This window comes from Lissotriton helveticus, chromosome 10 (genome assembly GCF_964261635.1).
Source record: "Lissotriton helveticus chromosome 10, aLisHel1.1, whole genome shotgun sequence".
Classification (NCBI taxonomy): Eukaryota; Metazoa; Chordata; class Amphibia; order Caudata; family Salamandridae; genus Lissotriton; species Lissotriton helveticus.
The window spans coordinates 1,214,711,687-1,214,733,605 of record NC_136071.1 but is presented as its reverse complement, the minus strand read 5'-3'; the positions used below and the strand labels follow the sequence as shown (position 1 = coordinate 1,214,733,605).

The 21,919-nt window shown below is 44.7% G+C and overlaps 1 protein-coding gene across 1 annotated transcript in view; it reads left to right on the top strand.

Annotated features, from left to right (window-relative positions):
- The window catches only part of LOC144784224 (vomeronasal type-2 receptor 26-like), a 104,959-nt gene extending 85,919 nt beyond the window's left edge, over nucleotides 1–19,040 (top strand). Inside the window, exon 4 of the mRNA XM_078662875.1 lies at nucleotides 18,133–19,040. Coding sequence (XP_078519001.1) covers nucleotides 18,133–19,040 — 908 coding nt within the window. The remainder of the gene's footprint in view (nucleotides 1–18,132) is intronic.
- The last annotated feature ends 2,879 nt before the right edge of the window (nucleotides 19,041–21,919 follow it).

The window sequence follows — 21,919 nt, the reverse complement described above, 5'->3', positions numbered from 1 at the left end:
AGTAGTCTTCTTCCTCATTCAAGAGAAATGAATTGCCACTATTGCAATACTTATAGTAAAGTAAAGTGCGTACAGTAAAAGGAGGATTGTAAAATAATACTGTAAAAGCATTAATATGGTTTCTTAGCCATATGATACTTTAGAAATAGATAAAATATATACATACATATATACATTGACTAACGTACTCAACTGGTGCTTCTAAATACGCCTACCCCGGTGTACCTGACCTAAGCCTAATACGTGGGAAGGAGTAAGTAAGTAGCAGTTTAAGTTAAGTTTGTTTTGCCAAGAATCTGACTCAAGAATTCTCTTCAAGGGTTTAGTCAGCTCCGTACCTGGGTAATAGAAAGCAGGAGGTCTTGTATCTCTCTCTCAGGACTCGATATCCCAGTAACCCGCGAAGGTATCTGGAAACACCGGAGCTGGATTTCTCGGCAGGAGAAAAGACAGCGTCTCTATCAGTGCGTCAAAAGGGAGGGGCAGCGTCCGTGGGCTCTCGCATCAGCTGGGCTCTCGGGCAAGTAGATAGCTGCTCTGCTCCAAAACCACCACCGTGTATTTGCTTAAGGCAACGTTGGTATATTTATGCCTGAAAGGTGCAGGGTTTGACGTAAGGGTGGACATAAGATGTCAATAAAGATGTCACTAAGAACTGGCCGTTCTTACAGTGCTTTACAGGAGTTCTAGGACGAAATCAAAACAAAAGCAAGGGGGATTTCCCAGGTTGCTGGACGTTTGGTTTGTTTAGAGAACTCGTTCTGCTTTCTAGGAGTCTGGGGAAGTAGCCTTGCTTAATGTGACAGCATGTGCTACGACTGAATATGGATATGGTTATTATGCCGTTATATGGATATTATTGATTATAACCGAACAAGGGCATAAAATAGAAATATCGATTTAGGCTCCTAGATAAAACACAATACCCACTCCACGATCTAATGTCCATCATTACTAAAACTAAGCAATAGTAAACATTTAAAGGTGCATGTGTCTTCCAGCCCACCCCAAAATACATTTTTGCATTTGAAATGGTGTATACGAAATACATGAATATGATATTGGTACTGTACGCTTTTCAAGCAGTGTAATCATTCAGTTAAAACGATGCATATATATGATTAGCTGAATGATTTGCGAAATTTACACATGAAATGGCTCTTAATACAGAAAAGAAGGTCGAGACCATTCCATCACTTATAAATACAGTCGCTGTAAATGTGCTAGAGGCTGAGGTAATATATTGTCACTAGAGTTCCTAAAAATAGAAGCTCTGTTCTCTAAGAATAGTTCTACTTTAAGCAGAGTACGAGTGCCAAAAAAAAGGTAAATATTTTGGAAGGGAAGAGAAGAAAAAATAATTTCGCTTTCAGGGGAAAAAATAGTTCTAAATATTTTCAGTAGCTTTTGTTTATCAAAGCTGAAGGCCGAATTCAGAGTTCAGGGAACGCTGTGTACTTGTTGCTTAAAAGGTATTCTTTCTGTTCAGGGGAGAACATCATATCAGACAGACTCGCAAAAAAGTTGTCTACGGCTTCAGGTGAAAGTTCAACCAAGTTTGAAAATACCGCAACTTGTACTTAACTACGACCTAATCGTAGTGAAGAAGTTTCAACGAATGCCGTCATCAGGATGGGCAACTGGTGGGGACAACACGATGCATGAGCCGTTACAGGACTTAGCAAAGTATCTGTATCCAATGGTACTGCTGATGGTAGTGTAAGACAGACGTCCAACACGCATTCTTCTCCGCATAGCATACATCGAAGCACAGGTAAGATGCAGTTCTGCCAGATGGGTCTGAATGAAAGAAACCAGGTCATATTCAAATGTCTTAGATGGGCTAATCCAAGGAATTTAGTTATGCGGTCCCGATAGAGTATAGCTAGGATCGTTTCTTCCATCGTTGCTGGAGTCTTGTCTGCAACTCGGCTTGCCATATCGAAGCAGAAGTAGCAAAAATAAAATTCCTGCTACGAGTCCCAAAAGGAGTGGTAGGCCGCCAAAGACAGAATGGACAAAATTAGGAAAAATGCCCAGACCTGTTTTGAAGGGTGTTAACAGTCCTGAAAAAATTGTCTTAAATACATGTGGGATACCACTGGTATCAGACATATTTAGGATTTGGCTTAATGCAGGGGGCAATTTGTTGATAATAGGGTATGTATCTCTGCCGTTGTCCTTGCAACTTGCAGATCATACGTTTCTTTTGATGACGTCAAGGGCACAGTTGTCTGTAAAAGAACAGACTTCATTCTGCTTAAAGTATCAATTCGAATAGAAGAGATTTTCAAAGAAGGCCAAATTTTCGCCTCCGTGTCTGGAGTGCTGTTTGGATACAATACTTGCATACAGCAAGTGACCATGGAACTAACGCTCACAAGATAAGCTTTTCCTGGCACCATGCCACAACAGCTGTGGTCCACTATTAGAATATAGCTCTCGTTAGAAAGCCGTCTAAAGAATGGCTCTATTCGTGTTGCAGGTGTGCCATGCTGGTGACATGAAAGGTTATTTGGAGTCCCCTCACAGGCCCCATGCAAGTTAATACCTTGACACAGAAGTATACCGCTTAGTGATTGTTTACAATTGTTACCACTAAGAAATACATTCTGTTTCTTTTCACTATAACATGTGTGTGTGTAAGGCAATTTCCATGATGACTTAATGTACCCTTTACCCAACCTTTGACCAACCTCCACGCTGCTCCCGACCTGCCTCCCCTTACAACCTGGTATCGTTGTTCTCCCCAGCTGCTTGCACTCGCCGCTACCATTATTTCACATCGCTCTGCAGGACCGCTTATTTGCATACAGCGCTGCTATTGATTTATTTATTTAATCATCTCGCATTGTAGGAGCGCTCTATTTGTTTACACCGCTGCTAGCAATCTAACTATCCCGCATTACTGGACCGCCTGAACTGCAATCATTGCTGCTAATCACTTAATCATCTCTGACTGCACGCTTTCATTGCAAACATCGATATTACTCATCTAGGCTACTCGCATTGCAAGACTGTTATCTTTGTAATTTATGTGCCTTAGAACGCAGAATCACCTCGCCTGCTACGTAGTTGCTGAGATAATTGTGCCATCGCTGTGTTGCCTTGAATGACTTTTATTTCGTGTCCTCTGCACACTTTGAATAACTTTGCCTGCTTGCTCCGTCCCGCCGGCCATTTTGTGTTGATATTATTGTTGTCGCCCTGCCCGAGTCTCCGCCCCGCTCCCGCCTTCCCAGCTGACCCTCCCTCGCCCCTCCCCTCCCACTACCCACTTATGACAGATGCATTGGCGCGCAGCGTTCACGCGCCGCAGTCACGCCGAAGGTGCGCCAAAGGTAAGCCCGTCTACGCCCGTCCGCGCCTGGACTGCGCCCAGCGCCAGACCCCCTGGTCCCCGCCGCTCCCAACCCTCTAGAGTCACATATGATGCCGCTACTCTCCTCGCCCTCAACCCCGGACGCACCCCACTATGCTGCGAAGCTTCCCCAGGACGTACCCACGGCCCATTCGCCTGCCTCTCCTGCAAGTTCAACTGCTTCAGGACCCTCACCAAACCCACTTCCTCCACACACAGCTCCGAACTCAACAACCTGAAATGCATCCTACTGAACACCCGCTCGGTCCACAGACATGCAACAGAACTCTGGGACCTAATCGACACTGCGTCACCTGACATCGCCTTCCTTACTGAAACTTGGATGAACGCATCTTCTGCCCCCGACATCGCCATAGCCATACCGGACCGCACCAATCAAACTGGAGGAGGCATCGCCATCGTCCATAGAAACACCATCAAAATCACAACCAGCTCTGACGACAATCTTGCAACCGCCGAACATCTCCACTTTCAGATCCACACCGACCCCAGGACCACCCTTAGAGGCACCCTCATTTACAGGCCTCCAGGCACCCGATCTCGATTCAGCGACGACATCACAGACTTCGTCAGCCCGCACGCCCTCGCCTCCGAGAACTACATTCTTCTAGGAGACCTCAACTACCACCTTGAAAACATACTCGACAACAACACCACCACCCTTCTGGACAACCTGTCCAATCTCGGACTCAAACAACTTGTTGACACCCCCACTCACACAGCCGGACACACGCTCGACCCTATCTTCACCTCCAGCAAGCACATCTCCTTCGATCGCACTACAGCTCTCCACTGGACGGATCACAGCTGTGTTCACTTCAGCTACAAAACCACCCTAACCAACAACCGTCCACAACCCATTCCCCGGAGAAAATGGAATAAAATCACCACCGACCAACTCCTCACATCACTCAACCAAAACCCTCCCACCCTAGCAACGGACCCAGACCAAGCGGCCACCAACCTCAGGCAATGGATTACCCACAGTGCGGACGAACTAGCACCCCTGAAAAAACACCAGTTGAAATCATCTAGAAAAAAGGCTCCCTGGTTCAATGATGACCTTAAAAAATCCAAGAAGACATGCCGCACCCTGGAGAAGATTTGGAGAAAAGAACCAACCCCAGACAACATGGCCTCCCTCAAGACAGCCACCCGCAAACACCACCAACTGATTCGTTCCGCCAAGAAATCAGCATTCAAGGACCGTCTCGACAACAATTCTCATAACAGCAAGGAACTCTTCAATATCATCAAAGAATTCACCAACCCTTCCGCAGCATCCAACGACATCACTAACTCCCAAGACCTCTGCGATGCGCTATCCTCCTTCTTCTACAACAAAATTGCCGACATCCACAACAGCTTCAAGAATACTCCCAGTGACCAACCCGCCCCACCCCCTTCAGATCCCACCCCTCCAATTAACAACCTCAGCTCCTGGAACCCAATCACCATTGAAGACACCATTCGCATCATGAACTCAATCCACTCTGGCTCGCCTTCTGACCCCTGTCCCCACTACATCTTCAACAAAGCTGACTCCATCATCGCTCCCCAACTCCGCGATGTCATCAACTGCTCTTTCAACTCTGCCACCTTTCCAGAAATCTGGAAACGCGCTGAACTCAGCGCCCTTCTGAAAAAACCCACAGCAGACCCCTCAGAACTGAAAAACTACCGACCCATATCCCTCCTCCCTTTCCCGGCCAAAGTCATCGAGAAAGCCGTCAACAGCCAACTCGCCGCCTTCCTTGAATCCAACAACTCCCTGGATCCCTCACAGAACGGCTTTCGAGCCAAACACAGCACCGAAACCGCCCTCATTGCGGCGACCGACGACATCCGAGCACTCCTAGACAACGGAGAAACAGTGGCCCTCATTCTACTCGACCTCTCCGCCGCCTTCGACACTGTCTGTCACAGCACCCTCATACAACGCCTCAACAACATCGGCATACAAGGAAAAGCCTTGGACTGGATCATCTCTTTCCTAGCTGGGAGAACCCAGAGAGTCCGACTCCCCCCATTCTACTCAGAGCCCACCGAAGTCATCTGCGGCGTACCTCAAGGTTCCTCACTCAGTCCCACCCTCTTCAACATCTACATGAGTCCTCTCGCCTCCATCGCACGTCAACACAACCTCAACATCATCTCCTACGCCGACGACACCCAGCTAATCCTTTCCCTCACCAAAGACCCCAACACCGCCAAAACCAATCTTCACGAAGGTATGAAAGAAGTAGCCGAATGGATGAAACAGAGCCGCCTAACACTCAACTCAGACAAAATGGAGGTGCTCATCCTAGGATCCTCCCCCTCAGCTTGGGACGACTCTTGGTGGCCTTCCGCTTTGGGATCAGCACCCACACCCACAGACCATGCACGTAACCTTGGCTTCATTCTAGACTCCTCTCTCTCTATGTCCAGACAAGTCAACGCCGTATCGTCCTCCTGCTTCAACGTCCTTCGCATTCTCAAAAAGATCTTCCGCTGGATCCCCCTCGAGACAAGAAAGACTGTCACCCATTCACTGGTCACGAGTCGACTAGACTATGGCAACACACTTTACGCCGGAATTACAACAAAATTGCAGAAAAAGCTCCAGCGTATCCAAAACGCGTCAGCGAGACTCATATTAGACATCCCGCGCCAAGAGCACATCACCGGACACCTAAAAAACCTCCACTGGCATCCCGTCAACAAGAGAATTACTTTCCGCCTTCTTACCCACGCACACAAGGCCCTTTATAATCTGGGACCCGAATGCCTCAACACCCGACTGTCCTTCTACATTCCCATCCGCCAACTAAGATCATCCAATCAGGCCCTCGCCGCAGTCCCGCGCATCCGAAAAACCACCATGGGTGGCAGATCATTCTCCTTCCTGGCTGCCAAGACCTGGAACTCACTCCCCACCCACCTCCGCCTTACTCAGAACCACATCTCCTTCAGAAAAGAACTGAAAACCTGGCTATTCGACAAATAGTGAACCCCTCCCTCTAGCGCCTTGAGACCCTCTGGGTGAGTAGTGCGCTATATAAATGCCCGAACTTGAACTTGAACCTTTCATACTGGCCTGCTGGTATATACTCTTGGCAGTATTTAAATTGGAAAGTTGTTATCGGAATCGTTATTATCCCGTGTATTATCCATTCAATGACAGGTCTTTCTGACATTGTCAATGGTAATCTCTCAAGTTTTTCAATGCTCAGAATTGTATACTCTGCTCCTTTTTGTGCCAAACTGATTTGTGTATCAGTAAGGTTAAAGATAGAGAATAATGACGTTGTGTTGATTAAACGCCAGGGCACGTAGCCTGAACGCAGGTTTTGCAACGTCCAGCCAAGCTGTACAATAGAACGTAATTGGGACTGACCGTGTTGTAACATTAGTAAGTCCTGCTCTATTATATCAATAGCAGATGACACAATACTGTCCAGTGAATATATTCTAGAGGACAGAGTCATTAACCCATTGTCCACAACAGAAAGTGAGTTTTCCAAATTAATACGGTCAATTTCCCATATTTTTTCTGCTGTTTCAATTTGCATTTCTGTCCAAGCTTCGTTGTAAGCAGCGTATATACCGGCCGCTACGAAACGTTTTTGACGCTGTTTGCGTGGTCCCATAATGAAATCACACAAGTCAGCACCGTCTTTAAGTAAAGTCAAGTGTTGCTTAATTTCTGCCAGTGTGGATTTCTGTAGCCATATGAGGCAGAGTTTCCCTACACTGTATGTTGTAACTATCCCTGGATGTTGTCTCTGGGAGTATCTAGGGTCTGGCCTGGTCAATTTGAACCCCTGTATTTTGTTCAGGAATCTATCTTGACAGTTATTTGTGTCTGTGGGCCAGATCAACCATTTTTTCCAATCAGGATGTGTTCTGTTTTGGTTAAAAATATGTGATACGTCTATCTCAACATCTGTAGTGCTATTACTGTCAGGTGTTGGCTTTGGAATAGACGGTTTGTTTAAGTCTTTAATTTTGGCTAGGCCAAGACAGGTTGTCTGTTGAATGGTGTCATTCAAGAATATAATTTGTTCTGGGATCATGCAGGCTCTAAATAATGCTTCTTAACCTTGTACCTGCCAATCTTTGGTACCCCAGATGGTTTTTGTTTCAATGTTGTTTTTCCAAAAATCAAAACCAAATGTAGTCATTTTTTCATAAAATGTTTCTGAATAGATTAATTTAGTTTTTGTCAGCATTGTTTTTATCCCTGTCTTATTTAACAGTTTGAAATAGAGGAGGAGCCTAGCCTGCAACCTTGATGGCCGCCTAGATTCTCGGCTCCGCCGACCCTCGCGCTTTCCCCCATCATCCTGTCTTTTATCCTGCTTTTACACCCAGCGAGTGGAATGGGGAAACGATCCTGAACATAACGGCGTGTCTCCCTGCTCATTCCGGGCAATTTCGGTGGTGAACCGTCCTCGCTCCTTTCCCGGCCCTACGTGGCAGTGGTGGGTCTTTGTCTGTGGGGGTCGGCCGGGTACGGCCACAACAGCAGCGCCCATCGCGGAGGAGGAGGAGCCGATCGGCTGGTGAGAGGCTGTCGCGTTGTGCTCGTCGGCGCAGCGCTTCATTCCGCCCAGCGATTTTGCACGCCTGGATACATTGTGCCTGCTGGAAATATTCTGTATCATTGCCCGGCTTGGAAGTGGTCTGAACAGTTTCTTTGTTACCCCTGCCTGTAACGGAAGCCATTTTATGCACCGCACTTCAGCACCTGCGGTAGAATCCTCGGAGCGCGCTTGGGGGTCCAGACGCTTGTTGAAAGCGCATCAGCCGGTACTGCGATGCCATCAGTTGCCCCCTTGTCTCTGGCCCAGTTGTACTTGGCGGAACGTCGGCGGAGTGGTCTGTGGGTGGCGAGTGACAATGGTGACCGGCTTCCGGAGCGGCCACACGTCCGTGAGCCTGGAGTAGAGGACACTGCTGCATCCTCTCTTCCTGAGACACCGCTGGGGATCGGTGCAGTCTTGTTCGCTCTGGGGGCTGTAAAAGTTGCTCTTCATGTCAACGCCCGAGATCTGGAGAGCCGGCTTGATGCTATTTCTCCTGTGGGCCGTGGTTGCCCCCAAGTGCTGCACACTGCGCCACACTCTACACCAGATCGCAGTGAACTCCTTGCCGAGGTGCCTATGGAGGTGTTGGCGGCTCCCGGTTCTGATTCTGCTGAGGTGCTGATTGCAGTGGTTCGGAAGAGGTCTGGAGTTCGTGGTTTCATGCATTGGTTGGTGTATCGTCCCCGGGCGCCATGTTTGCCATCTCCTTTGTGTTCTGGTTGCGTGACTTTTCGTCCCTTCCTGGAACTGTTGTTGTCGCTCTGGCCTGCTGCTTCCGATGGATTGTTGCGCTGCCTTGATCCTTTTTGTATCACTCTCGGACTCGCAACAGTGGTTTTCGTGGACTTTTGTGGACGACCCCCCATTCTGTGTTGGCCGTCCCGGGCGCCTCTCTCATCCACGGCGCCGGCCGGACTGTTGGACTCCATTTACCAACTTGATCGCAGGGGGCAAGGTTGAGGCCGTTTTTTGGATCACTATTCCTTGCATTGCTGTGACTGTGTGGGATGAGCGGGACATTGACTGAATCGACCGTTGGTATCATATCGGTTGCGGGGTCCGGGAGCGGGCGGCCGGGAATATATCTGTTGATTGTCCTCCTCCTCTGCTGATCCGTACCACCTTTGTTGTTTATTTCTCTCCTCCTCCACTTCTTGTACTTTTTGTACTTTTTCCCTTCTTTGGGGCAGTTCCGGGGCGACAGGCACGCTGTTAATGGGTTAGGCCGTAGCCATTACAGGGGTGCAGGGTGGCGGGTGTGGGGGGGGGTTTTGTTATTTTAGTTTGTTTTGTTCTGTGGTCCCTATCGCTCTTTTCTAGCTTTGGGAGGGTTCTACCTCTTTAGTGGGGTTGGCTGTCTCTTGGTCTTGCACCTTATTTCCTTTTCGGGCGTCTCCACAAGCCCCTGTTTCTCACTTCTTTGGGGTGGGGATTCTGGGGTATTTAGGGATGTTGTTTATTGTATTATGGCCTGTTGTTTAGTATTACCGCCATGCTTGCCTTGATTATTTAGTTGCGACAGTCATTGCCTGCCTCCGCTTGCCAATGGGGTATGTCCCCCTTGTCTCTTCTGGTCTTTCTGTGAGGTGCTATGTCCTTGTCGCTGCAGCCCCTACTCTTCTTCAAAATTTAAAAATGAAAACCTCATATCCTTTGTTACAGTCCCCACTACCGCGTCTGATGTACTTTAACATATCCTATTTGCCGATTGGTTTGCATTTCTCCTGTTTTTAATTGACTGTCTTTGCGGCCGGCCATGATGGTTGTGGGCCTGCGCATGTATCTCCTTATTTCTCCGAATAAAGGTTTTAAAAAAAATAAATAAAAAAAATAAATAAATAAGTTTGAAATAAAACGTTTCTGCCTTACTTTTGTTAATCCCTGAGAAGTATGGGAATTTCTCATAAAATGTTTTTGAACTACCTTTTGGTGGAGTTGCACAATGTTCCCATTGATTATAATTAAAAATATTTCTAGGCTGAGCAGATTTATGCAAATAGTGATGTGCAAAGTGGTTGTAGCAGTACATTTCTTCATAATTAGATGAACCCTGTAAGTAATCATGTTCTGTAAATTTTGCTGACATTACTAAATCTGACATCATATCATTAATACTTTCAAAGTCCCAATCATCAGAGAATGTGCTCGGTTTTATAAAGTCACTTAATGAAACCTTAAATTGGTGTGGATACTTATAAAGTTCGACCGGGCCATAGATTTCGTAATCAATTTTGTCCCAAGCTACCCCACCGGGTATTGGATTGGCTGTGACATTCACTGATCATAGTTCTCTTTTCTCGATGTGAGATGACTTGTGTGGCTTTAGGACCAAGTTGATGTTCTGACTTGCTGTGTCCATTGTACTGTATTTTCCCTCAATTAATTTTCCCAAACAAAGAACCATGATGAGCCAAAGCAGGAGGAAAAGTACACCTAACACAATCCAAAATTCAATCCATGGAGAAATCAGATAGGTTTCTTTGAGTTGATGAAAGAGTTCTGATGTTTTGTCTTTAAAAGTTTTTGTTGTTGGCTGTTCTTCAGGCTCGCTTGGATCCTCAGAAAAGTCATCGAAATTGATGAAGTAGCCTGATGCAGTTCTGTCAATTGTTGGAATCGCTTCTGGATTTTCATTTGCTTTTGGAATTTTCTTTGTTTCATTAGCATAGTCTGAGGCTACATCGTTGTAGACTGGTGTTTCTTGACGAACTGTTGCAATTTGGGTTTTAAGAGGCATAAGTTCCATGGCTTTGTTGCATAGTCCTTTTTGATTCACTGTAGGTTTATCAAATGTGATTAGACTCTCAGTTTGAACCTCTTGTATTGTAGCACGTTTTGGTATTCTACTACTTCTTGGGAGTCCACTGGGCCTACTACTTATTATTGGCCACATGATTGTTGTTTTACCAGGTCGATTGATACAACTCGGTTCTCCTTTTTACCAGCAAGGGGCGGTAGCACAACTGATCTTCTTCCGCTGACAGCTAAGACAGGTACTGCTTTTCTGTGAGAAGGCCCAAATTCCTTCTTCACCGCGATCTTCTCTCTGACCAGATCCCCAATCTTTGGAATCCAGACAGGCCTTGCTGGAACAGGTGGTTTATCTTCAGTGGCTGTTGGCTGCAGTTTTAACTTTACGTTGCTCAGGTCTTTTCTTGTTTCATTTAAGTCCTGTAAAATAGCCAAACGATCTTTGATATCAAAGCATTTTTCTTTTACCACTGAAGTCTGACTATCTAAGTCCTGAATATGCATTCTAGTCCCGAACAATAGTTCGTACGTACTGAAACCTTTTAGAGAATTTCTTGGCAGGTTGTTAAGACTACGTTGGACACTTGTTAAATGTTGGACCCACCCATCACCCGAACCTAATATCCTCACCGTTACAGATTGCTTTATGTCTCGGTTTTTTCCTTCCACAATCCCATTTCCCTCAGGATGGAAGGGACAAGAGTACCGCAATGCAATGCCCATGCTGGTCATGGCCTCCTTATAAGCTCGAGAGCTAAAAGCAGGACCCTGGTCAGAATGTAGCATGCCGATTGCGTATGTGCCGATATAGACTCGCAAATCTTTTATAACAGTTCTGGCGTCAGCCGAGCGCTGGTGTCTACATTTTAAGTGAATCTAGTCTTAAATGTTATATGTAACGCATTTTTCTTGCTGAGTTTTGTGTATAGATAGCCTTGTGCGTTATCTATTAGAAGAACCATGGCAATACACCGGCGGGTTCGCCACTGCGATCTCTGTTGCAGTTTGAACAGCTTATTGCAAATTTGTGATGTTGCAGGCTCATTCCCGGCCACCAGTATTCTGATGACAATTCTTTCAGAGATTCCTTGATCTTCTGGTGTCTTAGACCCTCACCCATGTGTGCGTCTGCTATTAACAAGACTCTCCTGTTCGTGTTTGGAATTACTCTATCCCCCTCTCCAGGGATTCGAGCAAAAGGAATGGAGTTTGCATCAATTATGTATGTATAATTGAGTGGATAGTTCACGGGTAGTGCTGCACAGTCGCCTTTTGAAGACGTTTTTACCGCCAGCATGGTTTCCCCGTCTATGTATTTTTCTGAACGCTTTTTTGTGGCTATGGAAGCCTGTTTAGTTGCTTCCGCTGTGGCTGTATCAGCCAATGAATTCCCTGCAACGTGAACGCCATCACGCTGATGACTCAGTGTATGTATCACGTGAGTCTTTTGTAGTTCTTTCTGTAAAAGAACTACTTGTTCCCAAAGCGTTTTATGCTTGATTGTGGCACCTGTGTCATCTTTGTAACCGTTTTGAACCCATTTCTGCAAGTCATTATTGTAGGATTTGACGCAGTAATGCGAATCGCACACTATTAGTGTCGGGAATTCTCAATCGGCAATATCGAGCGCCATTTTTAAAGCCAATAATTCAGTTTGTTGACCTGAATTGTCTTTTATAGATTTAGATATTGTTACCAGTGGTCTCAATTTACCTTCGTGCCACCGGCATTTAACAACTTCGCACGTAGCATTATAAGATTGTTTTCCCCAAACTGAGGGTTGTGCTGATCCGTCTGTGTATATTGCACAGGCGTATTGTTGTAGGGGCAGAATTTCGATTGGCAGAGGATATTCTTTTTCATATGTTAGATCTTTCAGTTTTTTCATTTCCGAGTCAAAATAGTATTTAAATTTTTCTGTAGCAAGAGAATTTTCCCATTGTATCCATTTTGGATCTAATGCCACGGTAGTCAAATTGCATGGGCTTGTTAATGCCTCAAAGGCTGATTCTGCTGTTAAAACAGTTATCTGTCTGCCTTGAGCTTGGGCTCTTTCTTTTGCTACAGCTGTTTGAACTGCATTTACAATGTTTTCTGCAAGACTGAATGTTTTTTCAGCTTCTGTGTACAAATGTCCTTTGTATGCTATTGGTACCTTTTCTCCCTCATTAGAGGTCAGGTACGTGAATCCATATCTTCCTGGGATGACTCGGATTACAACGTTGCGTGTATTATCGCGAGTTTGTAATTTTGTTTTAGTTAACATGTCTGCAATGATCTCAAAATTTCTGTGTGTTTTTGAGTCCAATTGATTGGTTTAAAATCAGGTTTTATTAGTTCATAGAGAGGTTTAACCCTCTCTGCATAATTTAGAATGTAAGTTCTTCCGAAATTCAGGAAGCCTAGTATTGATTGTAAGTTCCTCAGCGTTTTAGGTGCTTGGAGTACAGCGCATTTCTCTAAGAAATTGTTTGCTAGGCTCTTGCCTTCACTTGATAATTCACAACCTAAAAATAGGACTGTTAGATGGGCAATTCGTGACTTTTTAAAGTTGAATTTGTAACCCTCTGCTGCGAACCCAAGTATTAAGGTGTTCACTCTTTTCAAGTGAGTATCCAAGTCATCATATGTTAGATAGATGTCATCGACATAAGATAATGCTTCATCATCATATATTTGTAGTAACTCTGTTACTCTTGCTGAGAATAATCCTGGGCTATTCTTGAATCCCTGTGGGAGTCGACAGAAATTTTCTGCGACCCCATTATTGAGAAAGCGGTCAAATACCTGCTTTCAGGTGCAATGTTTTGACAAAAGAATCCATTAGAGATGTCTAATGTTGTTTTGTATTTTTTGCGCACGATGTTATTCATTAGTGCTGTACTGTGTGAGTTTTGTACTGCAAATATCTTGCAACATGAGTTAGGGTGTCTGTAGTCCAAAACTAGACGATATGAATTGTCTGGCTTGGAGACAGGAAACAAAGGATTGTTCATTTGCGAGGTGCATGTTTCAATCACCCCCTGGTATTCAAGTTGATCTAAGATCTCCCTGACTTGTTTTTTAGCTTCTTGCTTAATTGGGTACTGCCTTTGTGCAGTTGGTTGACATTTTAACTGGATTTTGTGATGAGGAGAGTCCTCATCCCATCCTACATGATTTTTATATAATGCAGGAGCTTGAGCTACTGCCCATTTTCTTGCATATAATGTTTTTTTATGTATTGAAATATGATTTGAGAAGGCAGGCATAATCATTTCTTCGCCATGAGGGCACTCCCTGACAAACTCTGGTGGCCAGTCTTTTTCAGCTAAAAGGATGTCATAGCCTTTGGAAAGGTTATCCCAAAATAGACCCCTTACTTTCCTAGTCTTATCTCCCTCTATACGTAATGTTATTTCGTATATTTTATGAGGTTTGCTAACTCTGGCATCTGCAGTCTCCACCTGAATGTATTCATTCGTGTCCACTGTCTCCAGATGATTCATCAGGATCTTGCGAGCTATTGTAACTTCTGCTGCACTGTCTAGCATTGTCTGGGCCCACTCTCCGTTTTTCAGTTGTGTCCTCAGTATCCTCGGCATTTTTGATTATTTTAATGCTGGCTACCTTCTTTTTTGGAAATTGTAATTTTTTACTTTGATGAGCAGGTTCTTTGTCTTTAGACTTGACGTGCTCTTCCCTGTGTTCTGACCGTCCGCTTCTTTCCGATTTCTGCGAGGAAGTCTGAAAAGATCGAGAGGGACGTGTATCAATATCTTGATATCTATCAGGTTTCTTCAGATTATCCCTATTTTTAAGGTTGTATCTTTTCTCAGAGGGCTCATTCTGGGGAGACTTGTGTCCGGAGATCTTTCTTTCCGTCGAGGAGACCTTCCTCTGGACTGGAATCTTTTTTGTTTGGGAGTGGATTGTTTATTTCCATCCCAGTTCTTTTTTGGAGTGTTTAGATGATTTTTAATACATATCTTTTCAGGATTTTCAGTTAGTTGGGGTTTTACTGGTTTCCCACCCTAACTATCTCTTCCTAGTTCTTCATAGGATTTTTCTATGATTCTGGCAAGTTCAATTGGTTGGTCTGCTATATCTGTTTCTTTCAATTTCTGGCGGATCGCCACAGATGCTGCTTCTCCATTTATGTTGGCTAATAATATAGCAGAGACCTGCTTAAAGTCTTTCAATAACTTCATACCCAGAGTTAAAGCAGGTTCTGGACCGTATTCATTTTGAATCTGTGTTTGCACATCTGGTATTATCGCCATGGACGGAACACCATGTGTTTTTGTGTAAATGGAAGCAAAGACTGTGACCCAAGTGTCACAGTCCTTCACATGTGGTGCGATCCCCATTGGAAGACAGATAGTCAGAATTCTGTGTTTCTCAGTAGGGGTAGTATCCGGAAATACTGCCTCTATTTGAGTGATTTTTGTGTGCTAACCAGAATGGAATTTGTTCCCGTTTTGCGGGTACTTTACCCAGACATGATTGTATGTTCTGTGGTGTAGTTTTGTTTGTGTTCCCCTGATGAGGGGTCAACTGTGGAATGTTAATTGCTGGTTGGACTGTTGAAGTCCACATTATATATTGGACTAATTGTCTATTTATTTTAATTAGTATTTTTAGCTGGGCTAAAAGTTCCCGGTCTGACATTTTTTCTATGTCGGGATGTGGTGTGTAGCTGGCTAGAACCGGCTACGTTGCTCCTGGTCTACCTAGTGGACGGAGCCTGGTGATGTGATTATTATGTTTTAGGGCGCCTTTAAACCAGAGCAGGTGCTCTTGGTATTTTAATGGGATTTCAACCTCCTCGAAAGGAGTGTATTCATCCGGAGGTTCCTCTATTTTGTAATAGTGGAAGTCGTGTCTAACAGCGTTTGCTGCTGGAAAATGTATCCATGAATAGAATACCTCTGTGTGCCGATATTCATGGGCCTCAATTACGAATACGACTATGCCACCTCTTGGTGTTAGTCCATTTTCTATAAGTTTAAGAGTTATAGTTTTCTTTATGTTGACCGGAATGAGTATAGCATTCGGGTCATTCTGCAGGAGTTTAGCTGCTATTCTAGCTGCCTCCCTTTCGTCTTCACTTTCTGACATCTTACTGACAGAAAGGTTTTCGTTGCAGATCAGGTTTCAAGGAAACAAATATTAAGTGCACAATATTTTGGAACACTGTATCCTTCAACGTTGATTAAACCAAAAACTATACATAGAAATCTCTTCCTACTAAGTTCCAGCAGATTTTAACCTTTTACCCACTCCAGACGTCTTTTGGAGTAATTACGGGAAAAAAGGGTCTGTGTGAAAAAGCACGACTGAGTTACTCTAACGTCTTGCGTTAGATTTCTCGCCTTACCAAACGTTGGGCGCCATGTAGTTCTTATATTCCCAATAGGCTCTGCGCATTGGAATAATATATTCAGCAGTGTGACTGAGGTCGACTAGGTCTCTACTGACTATATTAGACTTAAGGTTTGCCAGCTAGCTCAGAGGTCACTAGAAACTTTCTCGAATAAACGAGGAGGAGTTTAACCTCCCTGGATAGACAAGAAGGGATTAGCTTCCGACAACCATATAACATGACAACTTTGCTCCCTCAGAATAAGAGTGTATCTCTAGAGTCGTGTGAAAACAATAGACAGCTATTTCACTCAGTCAAATGTGCATACTTAGTTTCACCAGAATGCAGAGAAAAGAAAGACAGGTGTTTTCAATAAAAGGTGTAATTTATTGAGTAGTCTTCTTCCTCATACAAGAGAAATGAATTGCCACTATTGCAATACTTATAGTAAAGTAAAGTGCGTACAGTAAAAGGAGGATTATAAAATAATACTGTAAAAGCATTGATATGGTTTCTTAGCCATATGATACTTTAAAATAGATAAAATATATACATACATATATACATTGACTAACGTACTCAACTGGTGCTTCTAAATACACCTACCCAGGTGTACCTGACCTAAGCCTAATACGTGGGAAAGAGTAAGTAAGTAACAGTTTAAGTTAAGTTTGTTTTGCCAAGAATCTGACTCAAGAATTCTCCTCAAGGGTTTAGTCAGCTCCGTACCTGGGTAATAGAAAGCAGGAGGTCTTGTATCTCTCTCTCAGGACTCGATATCCCAGTAACCCGCGAAGGTATCTGGAAACACCGGAGCTGGATTTCTCGGCAGGAGAAAAGACAGCGTCTCTCTCAGTGCGTCAAAAGGGAGGGGCAGCGTCCGTGGGCTCTCGCATCAGCTGGGCTCTCGGGCAAGTAGATAGCTGCTCTGCTCCAAAACCATCACCGTGTATTTGCTTAAGGCAACGTTGGTATATTCATACCTGAAAGGTGCCGGGTTTGACGTAAGGGTGGACATAAGACGTCAATAAAGATGTCACTAAGAACTGGCCTTCTTACAGTGCTTTACAGGAGTTCTATGATGAAATCAAAACAAAAGCAAGGGGGATTTCCCAGGTTGCTGGAGGTTTGGATTGTTTAAAGAACTTGTTGTGCTTTCTAGGAGTCTGGGGAAGTAGCCTTGCTTAATGTGACAGCATGTGCTACGACTGAATATGGATATGATTATTATGCCGTTATATGGATATTATTGATTATAACCGAACAAGGGCATAAAATAGAAATATTGATTTAGGCTCCTAGATAAAAACACAATAATGCACGCGCCACTTTTCTCTTGTAACACACTGTTTGCTACCTCTCACATTTTGTTTGCTTTTGATACTTGCACAAGTGCCACCATTGCCTACGTAACGTTTGTTCTTGTGCCTGAGTGTCTAGCATATATTGCAGTATTATTCCTCTAAATGTACTTTGTTTTCTCTTGTAACCTGCACACTTGTCACTTTTTCCTCCTGTAATGCACTGTTTGCTACCTCGTGTATTTTGTTTGCTCACAATTGTCACTTTTACCTCATGTAACTCAACGTCTGCTTTTGTAATTTGTTCACGTGTTATTTTCTCATATATCATTACTGTTTCTATTGTGAAGCGCTCTGACGCCTTTGGGTAAAGCCCGCTCTATAAAAAAACGCATAAATAAATAAATAAATTGAAGACTAATACTTACATGAATGTAGACAGGATGAGTGTATCCACACCCTTTCAGCCAATCACTTCAAAAATATGTTGGTACTACTCCTAGGTTTGTGATGGCACTCAAGTGCAGTATGGTGACTCCTGCAAGCTGGCAGTTGTGCCTATGTCTGTCTTTCTGGACACCTCGATGGAGATGCCGGGTCAATATCCTTTTTTAGTAATGACTTGCAAAGCCCAGTGTGCATGTTTCACAGACAGTACACCCGCACACAGGTACACATCTAGCCATAGGAAAGGTCTAAAAAACTATATTGTGTCACATTCCACTCATCTCTCCCTACTTGAAAGTATCTTCGGTAATACTGAACAATTTTCTTTTCCTGCAGATATGGCAAACTGCTTAGCATGCCCTGAAGATCAGTGGTCCAATCAAAATAGAGATGCCTGTATTCCACGGGTGATAGAGTTCATAGCCAATGAGGATCAGCTGGGAGTTGCCTTATCCTCTATTACAAGTTTCTTCTCCCTCCTCACTGCTGGAGTGCTGGGAGTCTTTATTAAATACAGGAACACACCTCTGGTTAAAGCCAATAACAGGGATCTCAGCTACATCCTCCTCCTCTCCCTCCTGCTGTCCTTCCTCTGCTGTCTTCTGTTCATTGGACGCCCTTCAAAGACTTCCTGCCTCCTCCGGCAAACTGCCTTTGGGATCATTTTCACTATTGCTGTTTCTTCGGTTTTAGCAAAAACTATCACAGTGATCATCGCCTTCAACGCCACAAAGCCGGGCAGCAAGCTCAGAAACTGGGTGAACCCACGAGTGTCCAGACTTTTGGTGCTCTTCTGCTCACTTGGGGAGGTGGTGATATGTGTTGTGTGGCTCCTCCGCTCTGCCCCATTCCCAGACATTGACACCAGATCAGAAATTGGGAAGATGATCTTACAATGCAACGAAGGTTCTGTGGCTGCGTTCTTTGCTGTGGTTGCCTATATGGGATTCTTGGCTCTTCTGAGTTTTGTTGTTGCCTCCATAGCTAGAAAGTTACCAGCTACTTTCAACGAGGCCCAGTTTATCACCTTCAGCATGCTGGTGTTCTGCAGCGTCTGGGTCTCCTTCATCCCAGCATACCTGAGCACCAAGGGCAGGTACATGGTGGCCGTGGAGATCTTTGCCATCCTGACTTCTAGCGCTGGATTGCTGGGCTGTATCTTCATCCCCAAAGTCTACATCATCCTCCTTAGGCCTGAGCATAACACCAAGGAATATCTAATGGGGAGACAAGGGACCCCCTGAGACTTACAGGACTGGGATAGTTGTATCTCACAATACTGAGTGACAAATTATCGTTCTGCAAAAATATCAAGTACAGAATATTGGATAGCACTATATCGTCAAGTTAGGCATATATAAGTGTGTATTTAGATTTACTATTCTTAACTTTACATATATGGAACTAATTTGGATGTCGGACAGACTCATGTGCAACCCATCCCTGTACTTGTTACATGCTGGTGAACCGCCATGGAAAGGCTGGCAGGGTGGGACCATCCTAATCCAAACGGCTGTGCCTGGTGTACAACGCCACCATTTTAGGGATTGGGAGGCCTCCACTGCATCGGTGGTCTCAAGGAGCCCGTGGGATTCATGGCAGTCTAGATTTCCACCCGCTTGCAACCCGCCAACCATCAAAATATGGTGGGTGGAAAAGCTGCATTGGATTGCGGGGAGACTGCCACCAACAGCCTGTCAGTATCTCCACCATTCTAATCAGCCCCTAAGTATCTTGACAATAGTTATATCATCAAGGCACATTGATGTGGAGGTAAAAATATTAAGGGGAGATTTATATGGGTTCTAATCACCCGTGGGCCCCTCAAGTGGGTGCAAGGGCCATGTAAATTATAGGGGGGATTCATCAAGCCATGCAAGGCCACCTTACGTGGCCCTGAGTGGCACGATAAATACAAAGTGACGCAACTCAAATCGATGCGTTGCATTACTCTGCCCTGGGAAAGGGGTTCCATGGGTGGATGAGTGGATGTTCCCAAGTATCCACCCATGGATTCTGAAGCATCAGATTTACCAATACTAGTAGACCTGGGAATACATCAGAACTGCCACGCCTTCCCAGGTGAGGCGTAACAAGGAGAAATATCAGTGTATCCCCCTGTTGCTTCATCTTTAATGTGTGCTGTACTCGGCAGCACACACAGAAAGAGGAGAATGCCTCAGGGGAATGTTTTAGTGCAGGGAGAGTCCCTGCTCAACACACAGGCACCCTTGCACCATGGGGCAAGGGCGCCTCCAATGGTGCTAGCCAGGACATTGTGTGCCAGTGCAGAGAAATGACAGGAATACAGCATATATTGTTAAGTGTGCCACATTCATGCCCTTACTCCATCACACTGTGCAGTGCAGCACTGATATCTTGACTTACCAATGTACTTACCTTGACATTACAGCTGCAGATGCTGTCCTGACTTGATATTTTTGCAGGCCAATATTCTGCACTCAGTTTTGTGGTAGAAAATCCACCAGAGCCCAACGTATAAAAAACAAATAGGTGTCATGTTGTACTGGTGTATTGTCACAGTTGATAATTTACACACAATTAGCTTTGTATTGTGCACAGCAAAGTTTTACGGACTCGAAGATGTGATCCTTATTGAATACGTTATCAACTTGTTGTTCTAGTGATCAAAGCTTTACTGTTGAGAGCAATGATTTTGATTTAAGTAAATGTGTGCCTAACATTATAATTCTGCGCTAAAAGAAATACACTGCACTTGGCAAAACTATATTTTGCTGTACTTGTCAGAACTAGGTGCAAACTAGGCCTAAACTCCATCTTGAATTCTAAAGCATCCATGATGTGTGTTTTAATTTCTTCTCTCATCACATGTGACAAAATGTGCATCATGCGTTGACAAGCTGTTGTTTAAGAATGTCGAAGGAAGAATTTACTTCATTTCAAGGCTCCTACGGCCTGTACTCCTGCAGTGGAACTTGATTTGCACTGATTATGACGTAGAGTAGTTTACTCTGAGATTTGACTTCATGTCTTTCTCTTTGCTGCATTTGACTCATACAAATTGCCTGTATTGATGTACCATGCATTTTGACTCACTATTACATGTGGCTTCTGTATCACACTTTATTATTAGATAAACCTTCATGGATTCAAAGTCTTGTATTTGAATTTAATTTGAATTTAAATTTGAATTTAAAAACATTTGTACAGCGCACTTTCACCCAGCGGTTTCATGGCGCTATTTAAGTTGCAGTAGACGGCAGCAGTTGGAGGGGGTTAGACAGAGTAAGCTTGCGCAAATAAGAGGGTTTTGAGTTCCCTCCGAAACTGAGCGTAAGAGGGCGTTGTACGGAGGGAAACAGGGAGAGAATTCCCGAATGCTGGGGCCAGGACAGCGAACCTGGCTCCACCCGTCCTCTGTTTTTTAAAGCGGGGGATGACTAAGAGGGCCATGTGAGAGGAGAGTAGCTCTCTGCCTGGGAGATAAGACACAATGGCAGAACATATAAATTTAGGGGCAGTGCCTGACCTAGCCTGAAAAGTGAGGCAGCCAAGTTTAAAAAGGGCACGCTCTCGCACCGGCAGCCAGTGTAGAGCTTTAAGTAATGGACTGGCCCTATGATATTTAGGGAGGCCATGAATCAGGCGAACAGCCTGATTCTGCACCAGCTGCAGACGGCGGATCGCGTAGGCTGGAGCCCCATGCGAACAGCCTGATTCTGCACCAGCTGCAGACGGCGGATCGCGTAGGCTGGGGCCCCATTGTAGATTGCATTACCATAATCGATACGAGACAGTACCATGGCCATGACAATAATTTTTAGAGCAGGGAGGGAAAAAAAACGAGAGACTTTCCTAATTATTCTTAGGGAGAAAAAACAAGAAGAAACGACTGAACCAATATGTGAGTGGATAGAAAGTTGTGAATCTAAGAAAATCCCAAGGGTTTTAACTTTAGAGACAGGAAGTGGAGGGGCACCAAGTGAAGGGGGCCAAAAGGAAGGGGACCACGGACTGCAACCACCTCCGGTCAAGACCGACTCGGTCTTGTCTGGATTGAGTTTGAGGTGGTTGCAGTTCATCCAATCCTGGATGAACGTCATAACTGATTGGACATTCTGGGCAGATGAAGGGGAAGGGG